The sequence below is a fragment of the Cygnus olor genome, chromosome 16, assembly GCF_009769625.2.
Source record: "Cygnus olor isolate bCygOlo1 chromosome 16, bCygOlo1.pri.v2, whole genome shotgun sequence".
NCBI classification, from domain to species: Eukaryota; Metazoa; Chordata; class Aves; order Anseriformes; family Anatidae; genus Cygnus; species Cygnus olor.
Genome location: NC_049184.1, coordinates 472,191 through 492,132, shown reverse-complemented (window position 1 = coordinate 492,132; position 19,942 = coordinate 472,191). Strand labels below are relative to the sequence as shown.

Below are 19,942 nucleotides of genomic sequence, written 5' to 3'. Positions count from 1 at the left end.
GGTGACAGAGACACAGCTGGGCAAAGCTCGTGGAGTCACTGCTGCCCCAGACACCTCCTCCGAAAGGAGGGGTCCCCGTCCTGGGGTGGAGATGAGCACATGGGAACCGTGCAACGGCCTTATGCCAGCATGGGTTATTTCCTGGCTGCTGGCAGCTGGCTTACAGCCACTCAGGTCCTGAGCCACACCAGTTTCATACCAAGGGGAGGATGGGACATAGCATGGGACCGGGAGTTAAACCCAGAGGCCATGGTCAGGGTTTGCTACCCACCATTAGCACCTCCACTGGCACCCTTGGCTTTGTCCGGACTTCCCTGTGACATGAGAACCAGGAATACACAAGAGACACCGCCAGTTAGCTGGCAGGACAGTCTCCTGAATTACAGGCACCTTGTGCCTAGGTCCAACCGGCTTCCTGAGGACGGGGCCCTCAGAGCAGAGCAGGATTTCTGTCCCCTGTGAACCTCTGCAGGCTCCCTGGCAGCTGGCCTCAGGCTGCACGCTGCCTTCTGCACCAGCGAGGCTAGCCCAGGCTCTGTGCCCACTCCGTGAGCGAACGGAGCTTGCAGCAGGAGTGGGTGGCCTTGCAGGCAGCTGCTAGGTGGTGCAGAGTGTGAGCCTGCACATGGAGCAGCTCTGAGCTTTGCCTCTTGCTGTGAAGCATGGGAGGGGCTCTGGGCTGCTATACCCATGGCCACGGCTGCAGTGACTGCAGCTGCACCAGCAGTGCTGAGAGGAGGCAAAAGCTAGAGCAAGAGAGGTCTAATGTGAATTAAGGAGCTGTCCCTGAGAGTTTAATAACACTACCAGAGAACAGCACACCTGTTACTGGAGTGCAACTGGTGCCTTATTTTTAAGGGGCAAAAGGATATTCCTCTTCCCATCAGCCAGCCTCCATTCTCTTTCGGGCTGGGTGTGCAGTGGGGTTTGCCTTCCTGGCATCTCACCTGGTTGATGCAACTGGACTCATTGACGCTGTCGGAGATCTGGTTGTATTCTTCCTCCCAGGTTGGGAACTTTGGAGGTAGGAGGATCTCGACAGAGTCCAGGCGGTCCAGGCTCCTGCAGCAGAGAGAGAGGGTGTGAGGGGCATCCCCACGGACCGGGCAGAGCTGGGGCTGTGCTGGAGCTGCTGGGGCAGCTAGACCACACTGCCCTGGCACCCTCTGCCAGGCACGGGTACGGACGGCAGCACTGAGCTGATGCTGTACACCAGGTCCACAGCTCGGCCCTTGCTGCAGCTGCTGGAGAAGATGGAAGCACTTTCTCACCTTGCTGGCCACTGGCTTAAGCTGGTACATGGGTGAAGGTTTTGTGGGGTGCAGAAGAAGGAGAGGGGACAAAACCTTGTGCCCCCCAGCCCCCAGGAATGCAATGCAGATGCCAGGTTTGTCCAACCCAAGCCCAGGGAACACATGGTATCTGTGCCAGCCCCCAGAGTCACAGACTTGGCTACAGACCTGCTCCTGCACATGCTGATGCTGGGGGAAGCCTGCTCTTCCCTGCCTGGACTGGTGGGCAGGGGGTGGGAAGTGATAGGGGGAATGATTTTTCAATGATATTGTTGTTGACTTCACAATTAGAAACATCTTCAAAACTTTTTATTGGCTTTTGAGGGAGACCTCATCAATGTGTATGAATATCTGAGGGGAGGGTGTCGAGACAATGGAGCCGGTCTCTTTTCAGTTGTGCCCAGCGACAGGACGAGAGGCAACGGGCACAAACTGAAGCACAGGAGGTTCCGGCTCAATATGAGGGGGCACTTCTTTACTGGGAGGGTGACAGAGCACTGGGACAGGTTGCCCAGAGAGGTTGTGGAGTCTCCTTCTCTGGAGATATTCAGACACTGCCTGGATGCCATCCTGTGCAATGTGCTCTAGGTGATCCTGCCTGGCAGCAGGGTTGGACCAGATGATCTTCAGAGGTCCCTTCCAACCTCTGCCATTCTGTGATTCTGAGATTCTGTCTGTACAGAGGAACCCCAGAGTTTATCTGGAAGAAGCTCAAGGGGAGCCAAGCCTGGATAGCACTGCTTCAGGAGCAGAGGGCTTTGTTTTCTCCAGAGCAGCTTTTGCAGCAGGCTCTGAGGGAAGCACTCTGTCCCGTACTCGGGGCTCAGCAGGAGCCTATGCAGCAGCAGTAGAAGAGCAGGGCTGTCAGTGAGCCTGACACAGCCAAAACCAAAGCAACTGTCCCTGCTGAGAGCTGGGTGCGCAGCGGCCAGGAGGCAGGCGGGAGGATGGGAGGGATGTGGAGGAAGAGGAGAGGTCCTTGTCAGACCAGGCGGGTGTGTGACAGCCCTGCACATTAGCTCAGTGCCATCTTTTATGCACGTACTTCTCTGGTGTGGTCTCTGTGCGGACTGCTGGGGCTCTGGGCATGTAGCAGGGGACAGACAGGCATGGTGAGGGGTGAGCTGCAGAGGATCTGCCTCTTAAACCACCTGTGGGCCCTGCAGAGCAGCATGGGGGTGAAGCTCTTGCCTCACCTGGAGGGGCTGTGGTGTGCAGGAGGTCAGTCTGTCTGTACCCCAGCAGGACGGAGTGCAGGGAGTGTCCTGGCCAGGCAGACCTCCAGGAAGGATGGTGGCACCTCCTGAGTCTCCATTCCGGAGCTGATGAGCGTGGAGAGGGGCCTCTTCTTCCAGGGGTGATGGAGCCCCCAGAGCACCCAGCCCCCAGAGGGCTCACTACGGAGCTTGGCCACCCACCAATGGTCCCTTGGCACACTAAGCCCTGGGCTATCTGTTCAGCTTGTTGTTCCCCTCAGCATGACAGGGTTTTGTCCATGACCCCCTCGCCAGGAGGGGGCCCAGCAGCCCTGGCTGAGGAGACTGAGGCCTGCGATGCGGGTGGGTGTGCAGCCATGCCAGGGCATGGGGCCACGGCTCTGCTCTAGCTGCTGTCCCACCGGCGTGCCAGGCTGGTGGGGGAAGCGGCCAGACCCTGCAAAAACCAGAATGGCCACAGCTCCAGAAGGCTCTCTGGTGGGAGCAGAGCTGAGGGGGTGGTCAGCAGATGGCAGCCGTGCCCATGCTCCAGGCCTGCCTGGTGCTGGGCCCCAGCAGCCCAGATGAAGTTTCACACCCTGATGGATGTGACCTGAGTGGTTAATTAGCCCAAGACAGGAAGAACCCCAGTGTCTTAATTGGGTATTTTACACCAGAGACCCCTGGACCCAGCTCTGCTTCCCCTGAAGTATGTGTGAGGCCATGGAGCAGGGATGGATTTGGGGAGGTATTCAGAGCAGGCATTTCCAGGGCTCCCTGCAGTTAGCTTTGTCACCATCTCCCACCAGAAAACAGCATCTGCTCCACAGTCTGATGCCACCATGAGGGGTCTCCACACTGCCTGCTGCTTCCTCACTTCTCCGGCTCTATCTGCTGAACTGTGAGCAGTTCATCTGCAGCTGCTCCTGCCTCCTCCTGCCCCTGTGCCACTCATGTCTGGTGCTGACTACAGCATCTGAACTGCCCACAGCCTGTCACAGCCCCTGGGTGCTTTGTCCTGGGAAGCATAACCTCTGTTCAGGTGGTTCACACAGACCCCATCCTGGGAGGGCTAGCCCCTTGCCCAGAACGTTTGCTGTGTTCCCCTTGCTCTGCTGGCTGGCTGGCTCAAGACTCTGTGAGTCTTCCTCCCTCCACACCGGGTCCCAGGCCTCTTAGTTCATCTGTCTTCAGGGGACCACCCAGCCTAGTGTGTAAAAGGGGCACTCTCTGGCTGGTCCCAGACACCTTGGGACACCTGTGGAGCAAAGCAGATGGCACAGTTGCAGTAGCCTGTGGCCCGTGTGCCACATGTTCCCAGCCAAACTGGCTGAGCATCTAAATAGCATCACTGGGTTGGGTTCTCCACAGTCTCTTAGAGGAGCAGATCCTTAGCCAGAGAAAATCCGCACAGCTCCACCAAAGGATTCCCCCATCACCGAGAGGACAGGGACCTGGGGCAGACTCCTAGCACCAGGGCTATTTGGAGTCACCAAGGTCTCTTCAGTCCCCTGCCACATCTTCTCCTGTCATGCTCGTCTCCTCATCAGCCTGTTCCATGGCCAGTTTAGCTGGTGTGTGGGAGCTCTGCTGGGCTCTGGTCCCCATGTAGGGTTTCCGTGTGGGCATTGATGACCAAACCCCAAGGACTGCTTCTGGGGTGGTCCCTGGGGACCTGTACAGAGCTCCCAGGGGAGCCCCAGAGTTACCTTTGGGTAGTGCTCTGCTCACTCAGGGACTGTTGGGTGGCCTTGAGGTAACTCTGCCTCCGAGCTGCAGTTTTCGGGGATGGTTTGGGGCTGGTTTCTGAGTCTTCACTGTCATCATCCCCCATGGCTTTGATGTAACTCCCGCTTCGCATGCGCCGGCACGGGATCTCACTGTCTTTGTCCCGAGACAGCGTGTTGTTCCACTCCCCCTGAGGCACCTGCAAGAGTAAGGGGAGCATGAGCATTTGTGAGAGAGCATCTCTGGGACCAAGGGGACCACGGGGATTTGGGAATTGGCGGCAAGGCCAACTTTTGGACCCTCAGATGGATCACAGGGGAAATGGGAAATGCAATTCCTTTCCAGCCCTCCCTTGACAGCTTGAGCCAGGCAGCGTTGCATTTGATTGCCTCCATTTCAGCACATCTACCCACATGCATTCACCCAATGACCACTGCAGACCAACTTCACGCTGGACCATGCTTACACAGTTGATATAAGCTGCACAACATCAGACATAATGAGGAGGGAAGAGCCTCACCAGATTTGCACTGCACATTGGGACAGGAGCGGCACACATTCATTTAACACAAATCCCATGCTTATTAAAGTAATTGCACACGTTGTTCAGGCCAAAGCCTGTAAGAACTGTCATAGACAGGACCTATGGATCAGAACCCAGCCCTCCTTCTAAGATTTCTGAGTTGAATGGGACTCTTAGTGTCTGAAATTCATTTCAGAAGCCAAGCCAGGCCCTCACAAATCCTAAAGCAGCTTGGTTACATAGACTTTGTGGTGGTGTCTGTGCAGAGGTGAGTAACTTGTGCAAAAAAAGCATTTCTATCTTCACTAGTGTGACAACTCTGCCATTAATTTAAGGCCATCTCTCATTCCCTCAGTAGAGACGGGTAAGCTAATGCTTTCCATGAGGCCTGAAGTGGTGAGAATCTCAAGAAACTAACACCATTGCCTGTCTGCCCTGCGAAGGGTTTACGTAGGTGACCGGAGGCATGGCCAAGGCACTGGGCCGGCAGCAGAGTCAGATGTCAGCCTAGGACTGATCAAGACAGGAGCCACATGTGGTGTGGGACAGTCCAGAAGAAAGACTGTGCAACCTGAGTTGCCAGGAGCAAGGAAGTGCCACAGCCAGTCCTTGGAACAAGGAAGCATGGTCAAGAAGTGAGGGTTGAGGTGAGGACTGAAGCAATTTGCTGCAATGGTTCCCAAAGGATTTCATCTTCAGCAGTCTGTCCTGCTGTGTTTGCATATCCAAAGTGTGCAACAGTGCGGGAAGGCAGGCGAGCCTGGGGACAGCAAGGGTATTCCCCGAGACAGGGTCTGCTGTGGCTGGTTGGTACGTCCAGCACCCTGCTGCACTGACTGCAGCTACAGCAGTACCAAATAGAGGTGATGGTGAGGGAAAGCCGCAGAAAGTGGGCTCTGGAGGAGATCTCCTCTTACAAACACACACAGACCAGGACAGCCCAAGGCTGCCCAGTCTGCTGTGGGAAGCAGGCTGGCTGGAGAGCACCATGGGGAGCAACAAAGGGCCATGTGCTGCATCAGCTCATGCTGTTGAGAGCATCCATATTTACTGTGCTGATGGAGCTGTTGGATTTACTCATCTCCCTGGGGGGCTGTGGGACTAATCAGCCAGTGTTTATATAGTGCTTTGGGAATGCAGAGAGCTGAGTTGCAGCTAACTGTGATGAGCCAGAGCTGCTAAGCACCACTTGGTTCTTGTTCCCCACCTTGTTCACAGCTGCCCCAGCCAGCCACCTGTATGGAGTGGCCCTGAGGCCAGCCAGGAGGGATCCTGCTGGCTCCAGCTGAGCCCCTGCTGCAGGAGAGCTCTCCACACCCCTGGGTCACAGGGTAGCTGGCTCTGACCTTTCCTCAAGGAGGCAGGAGCCCTGGGAAGCACTGTTACACCTATTGTATGGGCCCTGGTGTCAGGTCTGGCTTGAGGCTGGATTTTGCTGCCTGCCTTCTCCTGAGGATGAACTGCAGCCTCCTACCCACACAGCTCCTGGGCCAGCAAGCAGCTGGGGTGGGGAGTGGGGGGGTCGGAGAGGGTTGGAGTCTGCAGCCCTGGCTAAGAGTGGCATTTCCTCAGCAGCCAGGCATGCCAAGCAGGGGCCAGAGGACCACACAACCATCCGCTATATAGAGACAGATGCTGTATTTTGTGGGAGAGTTAGCTGCTGAGCCCTCTTATCCCAGCACCTCCCACTGCCCCAGCAGGACAGAGGGCATTAAGACCCCTGGCCCTCGTGGACACCGATTCTGCTGCTTGAGACCTGGCTCTGAGGGTCACTCAGCTCATGCTGCATAGCCTCGGATTGTATTTCTGCCTCCTGGACTTGGCACTCAGCTCTAGGCAAAGCAACAAAAAGATGGTGGTTTCAGTATGTCTCTGCTGGTGCAGCTTGTCTGTGGCAGCATAAGCCATGCATCCCACAGTACTGCCTACCCTGTACAGACCCAAGACATAGCCCTCTCCTCAGGACAGCCCGCAGCAGCTTCCCTGTCGCATTGCAACAGTTGTCTGGTCCTAACTAAGCTGTCTGGTTTCTCCTTTCCCTCATCTCTCCTTCTCCTCTACTTTGCACCTTGGCAGGGCAGCATACCTGGTGCCAGAAACAAAGCTGCTCTCAGTGTGCTCCACATTTCAGTTCAGCAGCAAGGGTAAGGATGATGCTTGCCAGGATACCCTTTGAATCCAGCGACCCAGTTTGGAGTGTGTCCCATGTACAGCATGCAAAGTCTACAGGGATTCCCACAGCTTTTGCTGCCCATGGACCAGAGTGCAGGACGAGTGTTTCATGTAGGTGCCCCCAGGGAACTTGTAAAGCAGTGCAGGTATTCGAGGTGCTGTTCAGGATCCTGCTGGCTGCTTCTCTGCATCTTCAGGTACCCAAGGACCAGAAAAGCCTGTCCAACAGACTCTGAAGCTCTGAAATAGGGGATGAAGAGCCCAGAGCAACTCCTATTATCAAGGGACAGACCTTGATAGTGACTGATGTAGCACCTCCCTGGTAGAATCTCTCGTGGAAGCTGGAACCCTGAGATCTGCACACTGCCCATGTTTTAAAACAAGGACAAAACCAAAATGAGAGCTGCCATGTGTTACTTGTAGGCCTGGCACAGGGAAGATCAGGAGGTTCCCATAGGCTGTGGGGAGTCCTTGTGCACTTAGTTTTTCAGATGTAGGCTTGGTCTCACCCATGGTGGTTTTTTTGGTGTGAAAGGAGTGGGAGCAAGAGGACGCCGCCGTCCACTACCCTTGCAGATGGCCAGTGGCCACAGCAAGCTCAGGATCCACCCTGCCCAGGTGGCTGCACTGGGAAGTAGACAGTGGAGGATCTGCCAGGGCTTGGGATGCAGATCCCTCTCTGCCTGGTCTTGGTGCTGCATGGTGCCCCTTGGCACAGGCACTTGACTGTCCCTTGGAGCTGGGCTCCACTTGCACCATTCTGTGCAGTACTGCTCTTCTGACCCTGTTATCATGAGCTAAGCATAAAGGGGACAGGAAAGAAGGGGCCACATGGGGGTTTCTTCCCTCCTTAAGTATGGAGCATTCCCCAGTCACTGAACCAAACGGAGCATTACCAGAAGTGAGGGAGCAGTGAAAGGGAAAATTCACCTCCTGGGCACTGGCAGGGACAGAAGAGCTCCGCTGTTCACATCACTGCTGAGGGCACGGGGCAGAGAGACTTGCAGAGCAAGCAGGGTTCCAGTTTGCATGTGTGACAGCTCCAACATGCAGCCCAGCCCGGCACATGCGGACATGCAGCACACATGAGCGTACCCGCTGAGGCACCCATGGAGCTGGACTCAGCACGCAGGGATGCCTGTGCCATGCAGCCAGGCTGCAATGTAAGAACGAGCTTGATGAGGGCACACTGCCGCTCCCTCCAGAGCCTATCCCTTGTGGTGTCCTGAGGGCTCCTTGTGGTCTCAGGTGTGTCCCCAAGAAAGAAAGCTGGAGCCCAGGCTGCCTATGTGCCTGACCTGACCTTTTGGCAGGGGGACTCTGGGAAGGACCTGGGCAGGGTTTCCTGCCCCATGGGAGCAATCAGCAGCATGTCTGACACTCAATAGGCTGCTTGCCCTGGCTTATGAATTCATGTTTGGTGCTACTGGGGGGGGGTGAGGAAGCTTTGGTGGGGCTCAGGGAGGCTAACCTGGATGAAGCTCCGAGCTAATGGACAGTGGTGTGACCTTGTACCCCAGGAGCACCGGGGAGGCAGGGGGCTGTGTCACTGGAGCTGGGGGCCTTCATCCCCCTCCCCACAGCCCAGAACAGCCACAACCCCAACTGTCTCACTGCATATTCTGGGAGATGGTTATGAGAGAGAAATACCCAGGGCATGAGCAAGGCTGAACCACAGTGTCCCCCGAAAATTCTGAGGGATGCCGTGGTGCCTGGGCAGCATGGAGTTGTCCCTCCCTTGCACACAGTGTGTGCAAATAGGGTGGGCTGCCCAGAACGGACAGCACTGCCCAGATGGGGGCCTGAGTGCCTGTGGGGCAGAGGCTGCTTGGCCCTGTCTGCTCCTGCTCTCTCCTGGCCCAGGGCATCTCTTGCTCCAGCAAGCCCCTTGGGCACAGACTGCCTGGCTGCTGGCCATGCGTGGGGCCCACCAGGAGGGGAGGACATGGGGATGGGGAGCTCAGCCTCCATCCCTCGGGAGCTGTGCTCCAGACTTTCTTCCAGGCCATTGCCTTGAGGGCTGCTCCAGAGAAAGCCCTGGGCTGAGGGACAGGGCTGCACCTGAGCGGAGCTGGGTGATCAGCTGCTCTCAGCTCCAATGACTGACTGGTTCTGGGAATGGGCCTGGAGATATGATGAGAGCCCCAATAGTCCCTGATGAGTCTGAAGCCTTCCCAGGGCTTGCAAATGGAGCAGGGGAGGTGAAAAGCTTTAGGGGTCTTACCCCAGCCTGGAGACTGAGGGACCTGTCCCCATTTTGCTTCTCCTGCCCTCCCTTGGGTCAAAAGGGCATTTCTGCACCTCGGAGCCCCCAGGCGTTTCCCCCTTGGAGCAGCCCCAGCAGCAGCAGGGCTGGGTGCCCTGCGACCCCCACACACCGGGCTCTGCAAGAAGGCAGAGGCACTCAGCTCCTCGCTGCTGCAGGAGTGGGTGCTGGCAGGGGGTCTGTCCTACTCCAGAGGGACATTTCCCACACACTGTCCACCAGATATTGGAGGTGACTTCTCCACCTCTGGCTTAGGTCCCTTCTTAAGCTAAGGGCTGGATGCAGTCCGGCCTAGGCTGGCCATGAGCACCCATGGTCTATTGGCTTTTGGGGGCAGGGGTACATTATGTGCATCATGTCTCCTGGACTCAGTGCCCACAGTGCTGGCTCTGTGCCCTACCCAGAGTCGTGGCGGGGGCTGCCGGCCCCATCCGATGGTCCCAGGAGGGTCAGGGAGGGGAGGGAGCTGGGCAAATCTTCCCCTCAAAACAAGATCCCTACCTGGCCGCTGCCTGCGTCGGTTGGCCCAGGGCTGAGGGGCTGGTCCCACCTCCGCAGGGGCTCGCTCGGTGGCAGCGGGGCAGCACCCGTGTCCTCCCAGCCGAGCGGTGGGGCTGCCCAGCTGCTGGCTGGGCTCACGCCACCCAGCTGTGCCCACAGCCCTCCGTCAGGCTGTCAAGAAACGGAGGCTCATTACATGGGTGGGGAACAAACCATCAGGGTGGTCTCATACCCGGGCCTGGCCAGAGCCCGGGGAGTGAGTGAGCACTGGGCAGAGGCTGTGGGGTCTTGGCACCCGGGGCCACCTGTGCTGGGCTCATGCAGAAGGGGTCTGCGGCTTTTTAAACTTCTAAGTGAAAGGAGGGAGCAAAGAAAAAGAAACCAGGCCGAGGACATGTCTCTGACAACATACCCGATGCAATAACTCCCACCACAATTTGATTTGCAGCAGTGGCCAGCAAGATATCAGAAGCAGTGTGTGCTTCAATAATTCATGGCTCTTTAAAGCCCCTAAGCCTGCTGGCCACAGCCGGGGAGCTGATGACACCTTTGCATTAGAAAAGTATGCTGGAGGTTTACATTAGGTAGCCCATTCAATCATCCTGTCCCCTGCCTTCCCCCATCCAGGCCTGACTTATTTATCTTCATTCCTATCTCCCAGGCCTGGGTTCTTCAGGTACAGCTTTTTGGACCACCCAGTGACCATGGGGCTCTTGCGGCCCTCAGCGTTAGCCATGCAGGCCCTGCCATGCAAGCCGGGCGGCTGGCGCTGCCCTCTTCACCCCACAGCCCTGGGGTAAGCAGCAAAGGGAGCTGAGCCCTGCTGCGCTGCAGGTCCTACCAGCACTCCAGGGAAACTCTGTGGAGCGGGACTGATGGGGCATGCTGGCACATCCTTGCGACGCATGGATATAAGGGGTTAACATCAGTTATTACTGGCATCCTTCATGGGATGGTGGCAATGCTTGGCTGGAGGCCGTGCAGTGCAGCGGCCCCTTGGTGTGCCTGGCTGCCTGGGCACCCCACAGAAGCAGCTGCCTGAGCACTGGGTTTGCCCCGGCCACGATGGCTGCAGGGTCTGAGCGGGCAGCAGGGCACGCTCGGTGCGTGGGTGCCTCCCGGCAAACTGGGGTCACAGCAGAGGGCACTGAGGCTGCAGCGGGGTGGGGAGCAGGGGGCTGGCAGGTCACCCTTGTTGTGGGCTCTGCGTCTCCTGACCACACTGCTGTGGCCCAGCACAGGGGCTGGTGGAATCCTGGAGCAGCCCGACACTGACAGTGCCGTGTCCCCATGGAAGATGCGGTGGTCTGTCCCTGGGCATAGCTGGGGCCTGGGTGACTTTACCCTTGCCATGTCCCCCTAGCCCTCTCCTGGCAATGCGACTTGAGGTGGCCGCTGAACCATCTGGAGTTGTTTGATAAGTTCTGCCAGGCAATTGGGTGCCCACTGTGAGGGTGTCCCCTGCTCTCCTGCACTGTCCCCTCATGGAGCATGCCATAACCCCCCGCTGCACCCACCTGCAGGTAGTGGTAGGCCAAGTCTTGATGGCAGGACTTGGATTTCAGCAAGGCTTTGTCAATCGTGGCTGAGGCCTTCTGGCACACTTCCCGGGCATGGCTGAGTGTCAGCGTGGACCAGGAGCCCCTCTTAATGTAGTTGGAGTCGTTGTTGATGGGGATATTGGTGCAAGGGGTGACCTTGAGGTCATTATTGCTCTTGGAGGATTTCAGCATGTGCTCGCTGATGGTGTTGTAAGCATGCATGAAGTACTTCGGCTGGCTGTGGTCCGGCTGCCGGCCCAGTGTCATGAGGCCCATGGGGTTGCGATAACTGCAGGTGTCACTGTCTAAGTTGTCATCTGAGCTCCACCAGCCTGATATGTTGGATCTGGTCCTGCGCTTGGGCTCAGATGTCTTCGCTCGGTCTTTGCTCTTGCTCCTCCGGTTTTGCTTGGGGTCATCAGCCCCTTTCTTGCCATTCACATTGCCTTTGGTGGGACCCTCCAGAGACTGGGACTTGGCAAACAGTTTCTGGACAGAGTGGACAAGGTGCCGGATCCGCCCAGGGCTTTCACTCCGGTGTTTTGCATCACTCCTCTGAAACTGGAGGGTGCTGAAGCCATCTCTGTGGATGGGCAACTGCTTCTCAAACTGGTCGAGGAGGTTTGCAGGCAGGCGGTTGATCTTAGTGGCTTGGGCATGGCTTGGAAAAGGGTTCTCATCTGGGACCTCAAAGTGGGAGTTGTAATGGATGCGGGGGAAAGTGCTGCTGTTGGAGATCTGGTTGTTGAGTGGAAGGAGACAGTCTCCATGGAGGGTATTCTGGGCTGGGAACCGGGGGTCCATGGTGAAGGAGTCAGTGGGGCTGAGGAGATAAGGGTTCCTGTCCTGGGGGGCATAAAGAGAGTCTTGAGGGGAGTCCAGGTTATCAGAGAGGTGGCGGCTTCTGTTATCTCCTAAGCCCTTCATGATCCCAGTGTTTTCTAGAGCATTGCTCAGGGATGGTGCAGCAGAGCCCTTGCACAAGTGCTGACCCTGCTCCCCGCAGAATCCTCTGCACCTGGAGAAAGAAGAGAGATGCTCAGAGGGTGCTGAGAAGCTCTGCAGCCCACTGCTCACCAGGGCAACCTTACCAGGGCTGTAGCAGCTCTAAAAGCAAATGCCTCAAGGTTAAGGGATGAAGGAGAGAAGCAGGATAGGAGAGAGATCACACAGCAGGAGGGAAGGAGAAGGGGCATGAGAACCAGGGACTGGAGAGAACAGGGTACAGAAGTGGAGCACAGGAAGGATTATTTCTTTTTAGTTGCATTTTAAGTGCTTGTCCCAGGGCTCATCCACAAGCTGCTTAAATAATGCTGCTGCTATTTTTCTGGTCTCTGCACATGTTTATTTAATAAAGTCCCTTCCCCGGCCAGCATAACTAAAGATAGCAGGGCTACTGCCAGCAAATCACTGCTCCTGTCCCATTGGTTCACAGGGGCTGGAGGAAATTCTGCTGTCAAACACTGCACATAGGCCTTGCCTGAGCCAAGGGAAGCTAGGAGCTGAGCATCCGGTCTGCTGCATTATGTTTTGTGTTTCGGTGGTTACTGGATCTCTGAAGGGAGCTGGCAGTCCTGCTCTGTGCTGCTTGCAGCTGCACTAATGTGATATGATGTCAAACCTCTCCTCTCCAACAAGCACTGGTGTTTATGGCATGTTTTACCCCAGAGGAAAATGTTTCAGTAGCTATGATGAGAGCAGAGGTGTTTTTGAACACTCCGAGCCTGACCTGAGAAGCTGTTTGCTGCTCAGTTGATCTTTTCTGCCCTGCTGCGTTGCTCCTGGGGGAGCTGTGCCACTCTTGCTCTGCCACAGCAAGGGGCTGAGGCTGGTTCTCCATGGTCCATGCAGCAGGTACAGGCATCCCTGCAGCGTGGTGAAGGGGACAGACTAATTTTTTTGGGGAGGGGAGCACCGAGGTGCACTGACTGTCCTGGTTGACTCAGAGGAATCCCCATCTATGCTGGTTTATACAGGGAGAAAAGACAAACTTTTAAACTTTCAGTTTAAAGAGAGTCAATGAACATATGGATAAGCCAAGCTGATCAATCAATTAGTTGATTTTCTGTATTTAAAACCGCTTTGAAATCATGTAGTGTATAAGCTAATTCTTATTCCCTTAGACATTTTAGTTTAGTTTCTTGTTTTCGACTGAATGCAGTTTGAAGATGACTAGCAAACACTGAAGCATATTGTGGGTGTAAAAATTCTGAGAAATGGGATCCTAGCTCACTTTTGCAAAATCCAGGGTGCCAAAACATCTAAATGTAGCTGAATGGCTCTTCCTTGGTGAGATGAAGTGGCTGCCCTGGGAGCTGGGATGATGGGGGTCTGTGCAGATGAGCCATTTGCCAACCTTATGTTGAGCCAATGTTCCTCAACATGCACCTGGAAAGGGAAATCATGCTTGGACCCTCAGAACCCCCAGGGAGCTTGTGGGAGAAAAAAAGCATTATTTGCTTATTCCTCAAGAAGCCAGTCAGATAATGGCGTGTCCCTGTGAGAAGCAGAACTGTTAGAGGGGAAGGCTGGTAGTCTGCTCTGGTGGCTTCTCCCTCTTCAGCTGCAAACTGTGCTCGAGTCTCCTGGAGGAACCTGGCCTCCCAGCTAGGACTGAGATGGTGTGGGGAACAGTCAGCAAACACTGACGGATCATAGGAATTGACAGTCTTGTTTTCCTTCCTCACACAGAAAAATGCATTAATGATGAAAAGCAGATGGGGCTTTAAAAAATTATTTGGGGAAAAAAAAAGTCAGAAGTGTCACGTATTCTATAGCTTGCTGGGTTTGAAAATGTGATTGAAAAGTCTCTGCCCAACTCTATCACTCCCATCGGGCTGGCAAGGGCTGCGTCTTTTTAAAGCAGTGGTTTGTGGACAGCAGTCTGGGCTCTGCTCTGATGTGGAGACCACCATCCCTTGTCCCACAAATGCTGCTCCCTGGGGTCCTTCCAGCCCCTCACCGGAATTTCAGCAGCGTCCACTTCTAGGCAATGCAGCGTTGGTCCATGTGAACTTGTGGCCTGCACTACTTGTGTCCCCAAGGGATCTGGTGGCACTGCCCAAGGCTCAGTCTGTCCTGCCCTACCTCTCCTGAAGGCCACATGGAGAAGTTGCCCCATGGGGTGGGTCCTCATGAACTGCTGCTGACCTGGGATTGAGTTTTCCCCCTGCACCTCCCTCGCAGCCCTGTGCCCTGCTGTGTGGCCTGGACTTTGGGTGGTGGGGGCAGGATGGTCTGACCCTCAGGCCTCCACCACATGGAAGGTGCCCATGTGTCTTGGGTTTGAGGACATGGCTGTTATCCTAGGCTGACCTAGGGAAACTTTCACACCAAACCCACCCCTCTCACCAAAACACACCATGAAACATTAGCTTCAGTTGGTGTCCTGCTGCTCATGGGCCATCTGTGGGTACCGTCCTCTTTCTTCCCTGTTGTGCTCCTCGGCAGCTGTGTGCAGCAGCCTCTCTGGAGTCCCTCGCCCATGGGACAACACAGTGAGCCAGTGGAGCAGCAGAGGGGCTGGCTGGAGGAGTGCCCTAGAAGAGACACTCACGCATGTGCCAGGCAGCCCTGCTCCCACTTTGTGCAAGCTGGCATCAGTGCAGTGACAAACAGGATGTGACAAAGCCATGGGAGATGTTCCCAGAGGAAACACTCACTGTTTCTGAGAAGCCACGCATTTGATCTCTGGACAGAAGAGAAGGACAAGGTATAGCTGGCTCTAGCCAAAGCCAGCTGCCAGGTCTTCTAAATTTCAGTTGGCCGTGAACGGACAGACTCAACACTGCCTGAACTGGAGGGGAAGCCCTGCAGGCAGCAGGGAGCCCAAATCCTCCTGGAATGCCAGCAAGACCTGCACGAGCTTAGTTCTGCCCACCATGGCCTCTTTCTCTTCTTTTTCCCTTCCTTCTGTTCTCCAGGTCCAGACTCCTGGCAAGGTCTTTCACTCTGGCACAGCCACACGTGGACATCCCAGCTCTGGTGGCCACCGTGCCACATTACTCTGTGGGAGTCAGACACTCCCTCAGGAGACAACACAGCTGCTGATTTGATTATAATGGGATTTCCCTGGATATTGATAATAAATATGTATTTTCCTACAAAGGGCAGTCAATATTTGAAGCAGAAATCTCCCAGGCAGTCCTGAGAAAGACTTCAGCCCAGTGCCTGCTTCAACATAAAGCACATCAGCATCACTGCTTTAGTATTCCCTGGGCACTGGGCTCCAAAATAAAGTAAAAATGCCCCTAGGATTAAAAATAAATAGGGAAATGAAATGAAATAAATTACATGAAAATAAATGAAAAATGAAAGCCTGACTTATAAGGGAAAAAAAGTGGGGCCAGGGGCCGGCCTGGCTTGGGGAAGGCTCAAGAAGCAGAGGGGCGGGGAGGTAAGACTGAGGGGCTATGGGGACAAGTGGGCAGGGAGGAAAAGTGAAGTTTGTGCAGGGGGCTGGGAGGATGGAAGCAGAAGGGATAGGGGGAAAGGAGGTGGGTGGGCATGGAGCAGGGGAGGACAGGGAGCGCCCTTTCTCCCAGGCTGCTGTGCTCTTGCCAAGGGTGGACACTTGCTTCTGTATGGCAGAGAGTTTATAATCCCCTTTTCCTCCTTTGGCCTCCTGCAAGGATGCCAACCAGTCCTGATCCTGTCCTGCTTGTTGTGGGCACCCCCTCACTTGATTGCCAGCAGCTGTGTGGGATGCAGCCTCAATGCTGGGCATATGTGGGTCAAGGCAGGTGGGGCTGGTGGGGTGGTCATGGCTTTCCAGCTGCTGGCACCCACCTCATGGTGGCTGTTGCATCCTCTGTGAGCTGGTTTCTCTTTACGATGAATTAAACTCTTTTCATTACAGTTTCCCTCTGCATCCCTTGGCAGTTCCTCAAGAGATGGTGTTGGGGAAGGTACAAAACCAAGCCTCTTCCACACTTTTTTTTTTTTTTTTTTAGTTTGGAGAGATGAAAAATCTTGACATTTTGAAATTAAATCTCCCAAATCCATGACTCTGAAGCTCACAAACTGAGCAAGAGGAAGGAATATAAGGACACTATCAGAGTATGCAGGGATGTGACAAGGAAGGCCAAGGCCCATTTAGAATTAGATCTGGCAAGAGTGGTGTCCCCTGTCAGCTGTCCGGTGCCCTGCCATTTCACCCCCACACCAGGCCACAGTCTAGCAGGGGAAGGCCCTGCTTAGGAGATGCTCATAGCAGGGGTTTGCCAGAGCATGGAGTGGATGCATCCCTGAGCCCAGGGGAGGGGGCTGCTTTTGCTGTGTGGCCCCTTTACCTTCCTTCCCCTCAGCCTGTGTTCTCATAGAATCGCAGAATATCCTGAGTTGGAAAGGACCCACAAGGATCATTGAGTCCAGCTCCTGGCTCCACACAGGTCTACCCAAAAATTCAGACCATATGACCAAGAGCATAGTCCAAATGCTTCTTGAACTCTGTCAGGGTTGGTGCTGTGACTACATCCCTGGGTAGCCTGTCCCAGTGCGCAACCACCCTCGTGGTGAAGAACCTTTTCCTGATATCCAGCCTGAACCTCCCCTGTCGCAGCTTGACTCCATTCTCTGGGTCCCTCTTCCCGCCAGCTCTGCTGATGCTTGGAGGTCCCTGAGGTGCAGCAGATGACCTGAGCTGATTTATGGCAGTTTTATATGCCCCAAGCCACTCCAAACCTCAACTGGAGTCACCCACCTCTTGGGCACAATTTACGACAGCAGCACTGGGGCTGCTGCTTGCAGGCTCAGGCTGCACTGAATCACCTACAGCAGCATATCCTGCAAAATACAGCAGCATATCCTGCAGCTCCGAAGACTGAATAGCATATGAGATCTCAAACAAGGCAGATGATAGCCTTGCCTGAAGAAGCTTCCTGCTTAGCAGGGAGTTCTCTCCTCCCCTGGCAGGGAGCTGCCAACCTCTCCCTCCTGTAGGGCCCACAGCTGCTGCATGCTGTGTGGGAGACGGGGCTGGTCCAGGGTCTGCTGAAGCTGTTGGGAGATGGTTCACTCCACTCCAGGAAGACTGAATCACGTCTTCATTGTGAGCTGAAAATCTTCCATTGTTGTAAGAGATACTTCACTGACTGCAAATATTTGCTTTTCAGTCTCTTTTTAAAAGCAAAGAGATTAGGCTGGCCTGAACTCTGGACAGAGCAGGAGATCTAGAAGGAACTGGATGGAGAAGAGGAGCCAGCTGCAATGAAGTGCATATACTAGTAAAGCACAGTTTTCCCAGCTGTCTATCTTGTCCTCACTCTCACATGCCTGCCCAGCTTCTGGCTGTCCATCCACCCAGTCACCCAGCCCAGCAGCCAGGCAGCGTTTGGTGAATTACTCTGACGTAAGTCCTTGCAATTATGGTTTGTAACTCCTGGCAGAAAGTGTGAGAGAGATCTGTCAAAACGTCACCCAGGACAGAAGTCCAATGAACTGTTCTCAAGATGTCTGTCTCTCCGTGCAATCCTGTAAACCCTCTGAAGTTACTTCTGTCCAGCCAGGATCTCTCTAGTGGCAGCTCCAGCTGTGATGTCTTGTCCTGTCCCTTCTCCACATGGAGAACAGATCTCTTTTCTCCCTCCCATCCTTGGAGACAAACTGCATGTCCTTTGGGAGGTGCCCCCACCAGACTGTGCACTATGTCCTCAAGAGGGCGGCTGCCCAGGAGATGCTGGCCAGTTTCATTTCCATCTCCCCATAGAAATTCCTCCGGCATTGCCCTAACATGGTGAGGGCAGCAGAAGGTGCTTGTCCTGCCAGAGGACCACTGGAGGCTCCATGGAGGCTGCTACTTGCCCATTCTGAACAGGCTTGAACCCCAAGACGTGGAGCAACAAAGTCTGGGAGGCCCCTCTGCTCTCTGACCTGCTTCTGTGCTGGGACTCTGCACTGTGAGGGGCTTGGGCAGACCAGCTGTCACTTCCCACCATGCCTGCATTGTAACTTCTGGGGGGAAGCCAGGAAAAACTACCATTTTTCTCATGTCTCTGGATTCCTGCTGGCTAAATTCCCAACTTGAATTCTACAAACTCACCTTAAGAGTGGACAGTGAATACTGCAGTGTGCCCCCAGCAGTAGAGCAGGGTTGTTGAGATATGTATGTATTTAAAAACGAAACAGGGTGTGTGTTACCTGGGCTGTTTCGAGCATAACACTTTGTAATGCCTGTTTGGAGGCACTGCATGAGCTAGTTACAGACTTCTGCTGCTTCTGCATGCATGTTGGGAGTGGACCATGAGGACAAACACATCTGTGGGGCTGCGGATTGTGTGTGTGTGTGCTGTGGCCAGTGGTGTGTCTGGTGGAGAGCCACATGCAGGGCTCGGGCTTGCCCTGCCGGGCACTAGAGGTAGCCTAGAAGGAGGCCAGCTGTACCTCTGCAGCTTCTACAGCATGAGGGACTGCAATCTGCATGTGGGTGCTTCTGCTCCTGTAGAAGCTGTAAGGCTTCAGGGATGGACGTGTTTCACCTCCTGCCTGCCAGCAGTAGGTGCAGGCTCTGTGCTGCCTCCCTCCCTTTTACCATGCCCTTGGCACACATCCTCCATGCAAGAAGTTAATGTCCTCTCCCTGGCCACCCTCATCTGCAAACACAGCCGTGGCTGCCCGGCCTGAGAGGTGCCTTGAAGAGGCACGTGAAGAGCTACATAATCACAACTGAAAGCATAATTCCTCTCCTCCCTCGCTTCCCTCTCTTTTCTGCCTCCCCCTCACAGCTTAGCCATGCTTTTCCTGCAGTTCCCATCTCTCTTCCAGGTCAGCTCACAATCATGGTGAATTATAGCAGCAGAGCTTTCCAACAGCTTCTAAGTTTGCTCCCTGTGGAAACACCAAAGCTGTGCCTCCACCCCACATGCCAGCCCAGGGGCCTTTGTCCTTGCTAAGCAGAAGGAGGAATCTACTATGGTGGATATCTTGTAGGACAGCTCAGCTCTCTCATCCTAACCTCTGACATATCCCATATTAAAACATAACGTACCACAAAATCAATGCACCAGACACCAGACTTTGGCCCAATTGGTGCCAGTGAGAAGCCAGAGAGCCTCTTGCTAGACTTCTTGGCTGGCATAAAGATAAAAATCACAGGCTCATCTGTAGAAGAGACCTCTTGAGATCATAACCTTTGAAGAAGGGTTTGCCTGAGCAGGAGTGGTTGGGGAGGGACATGTCCTGAGGCAGGGCTGTCCATGAAGCGCCAGGAGGCCATTCAGGTGCTGGTCGGAAGAGGCAGCCCGTAACATGAGGCTGCTCAGGACATAAGTCCTCCACAGGGACCAGCCCCAACCCTGATGGGGCTGCAGACGCCCTTGGGAGTTGACTAGTTGTGCCCTCTGCTGATCAGCTCTGCCAGGGCTCCGTGTACCATCACCGCCCACGTAAACCTCGGCCCAGCCATCCAAGCTGGCTGCAAACACATGGGTGGCTTTTATATATAGCAACCTAGCAGCATGCTAATAACTAGCTAGATAAGGAATAAATGATTTGCAACCTGCACAAGAAAAATGACTCCCCGCACCCTACCTCAAGAAGCTTAAAATTGTATACTGTGGTGTGGGTGACGTTGGTCTGCCTACACGCATGATTTCAAATGTTCCCTGAATTAGCAGGAACACTTCATGTGGCATTCAGCGAGGGGGGCCGCCAGCTTCCAGGGCGTTGCATTAATGATGATTCAAAGAGTTCAGAATCTAATTGCAGGGGATAAAAATAACCAATTT

At 54.8% G+C, this 19,942-nt stretch overlaps 1 protein-coding gene across 5 annotated transcripts in view; it reads right to left on the bottom strand.

The window, feature by feature from the left end:
* DLGAP4 (DLG associated protein 4) overlaps nt 1–19,942 on the bottom strand; it is a 155,517-nt gene that overhangs the window by 59,947 nt on the left and 75,628 nt on the right. For 3 of the 5 annotated variants that reach the window (XM_040575454.1, XM_040575450.1, XM_040575451.1), the window contains exons 3-6: nt 11,196–12,237; nt 9,679–9,849; nt 4,198–4,415; nt 948–1,062 (exon numbers count right to left, since the gene is read on the bottom strand). In XM_040575454.1, the coding sequence (XP_040431388.1) occupies nt 948–1,062; nt 4,198–4,415; nt 9,679–9,849; nt 11,196–12,146 (1,455 nt within the window). In that variant the 5' untranslated portion in view covers nt 12,147–12,237. Of the gene's footprint in view, nt 1–947; nt 1,063–4,197; nt 4,416–9,678; nt 9,850–10,519; nt 10,574–11,195; nt 12,238–19,942 lie in introns of all 5 variants that reach the window. The other 2 variants (XM_040575452.1, XM_040575453.1) reach the window with 2 other exon arrangements.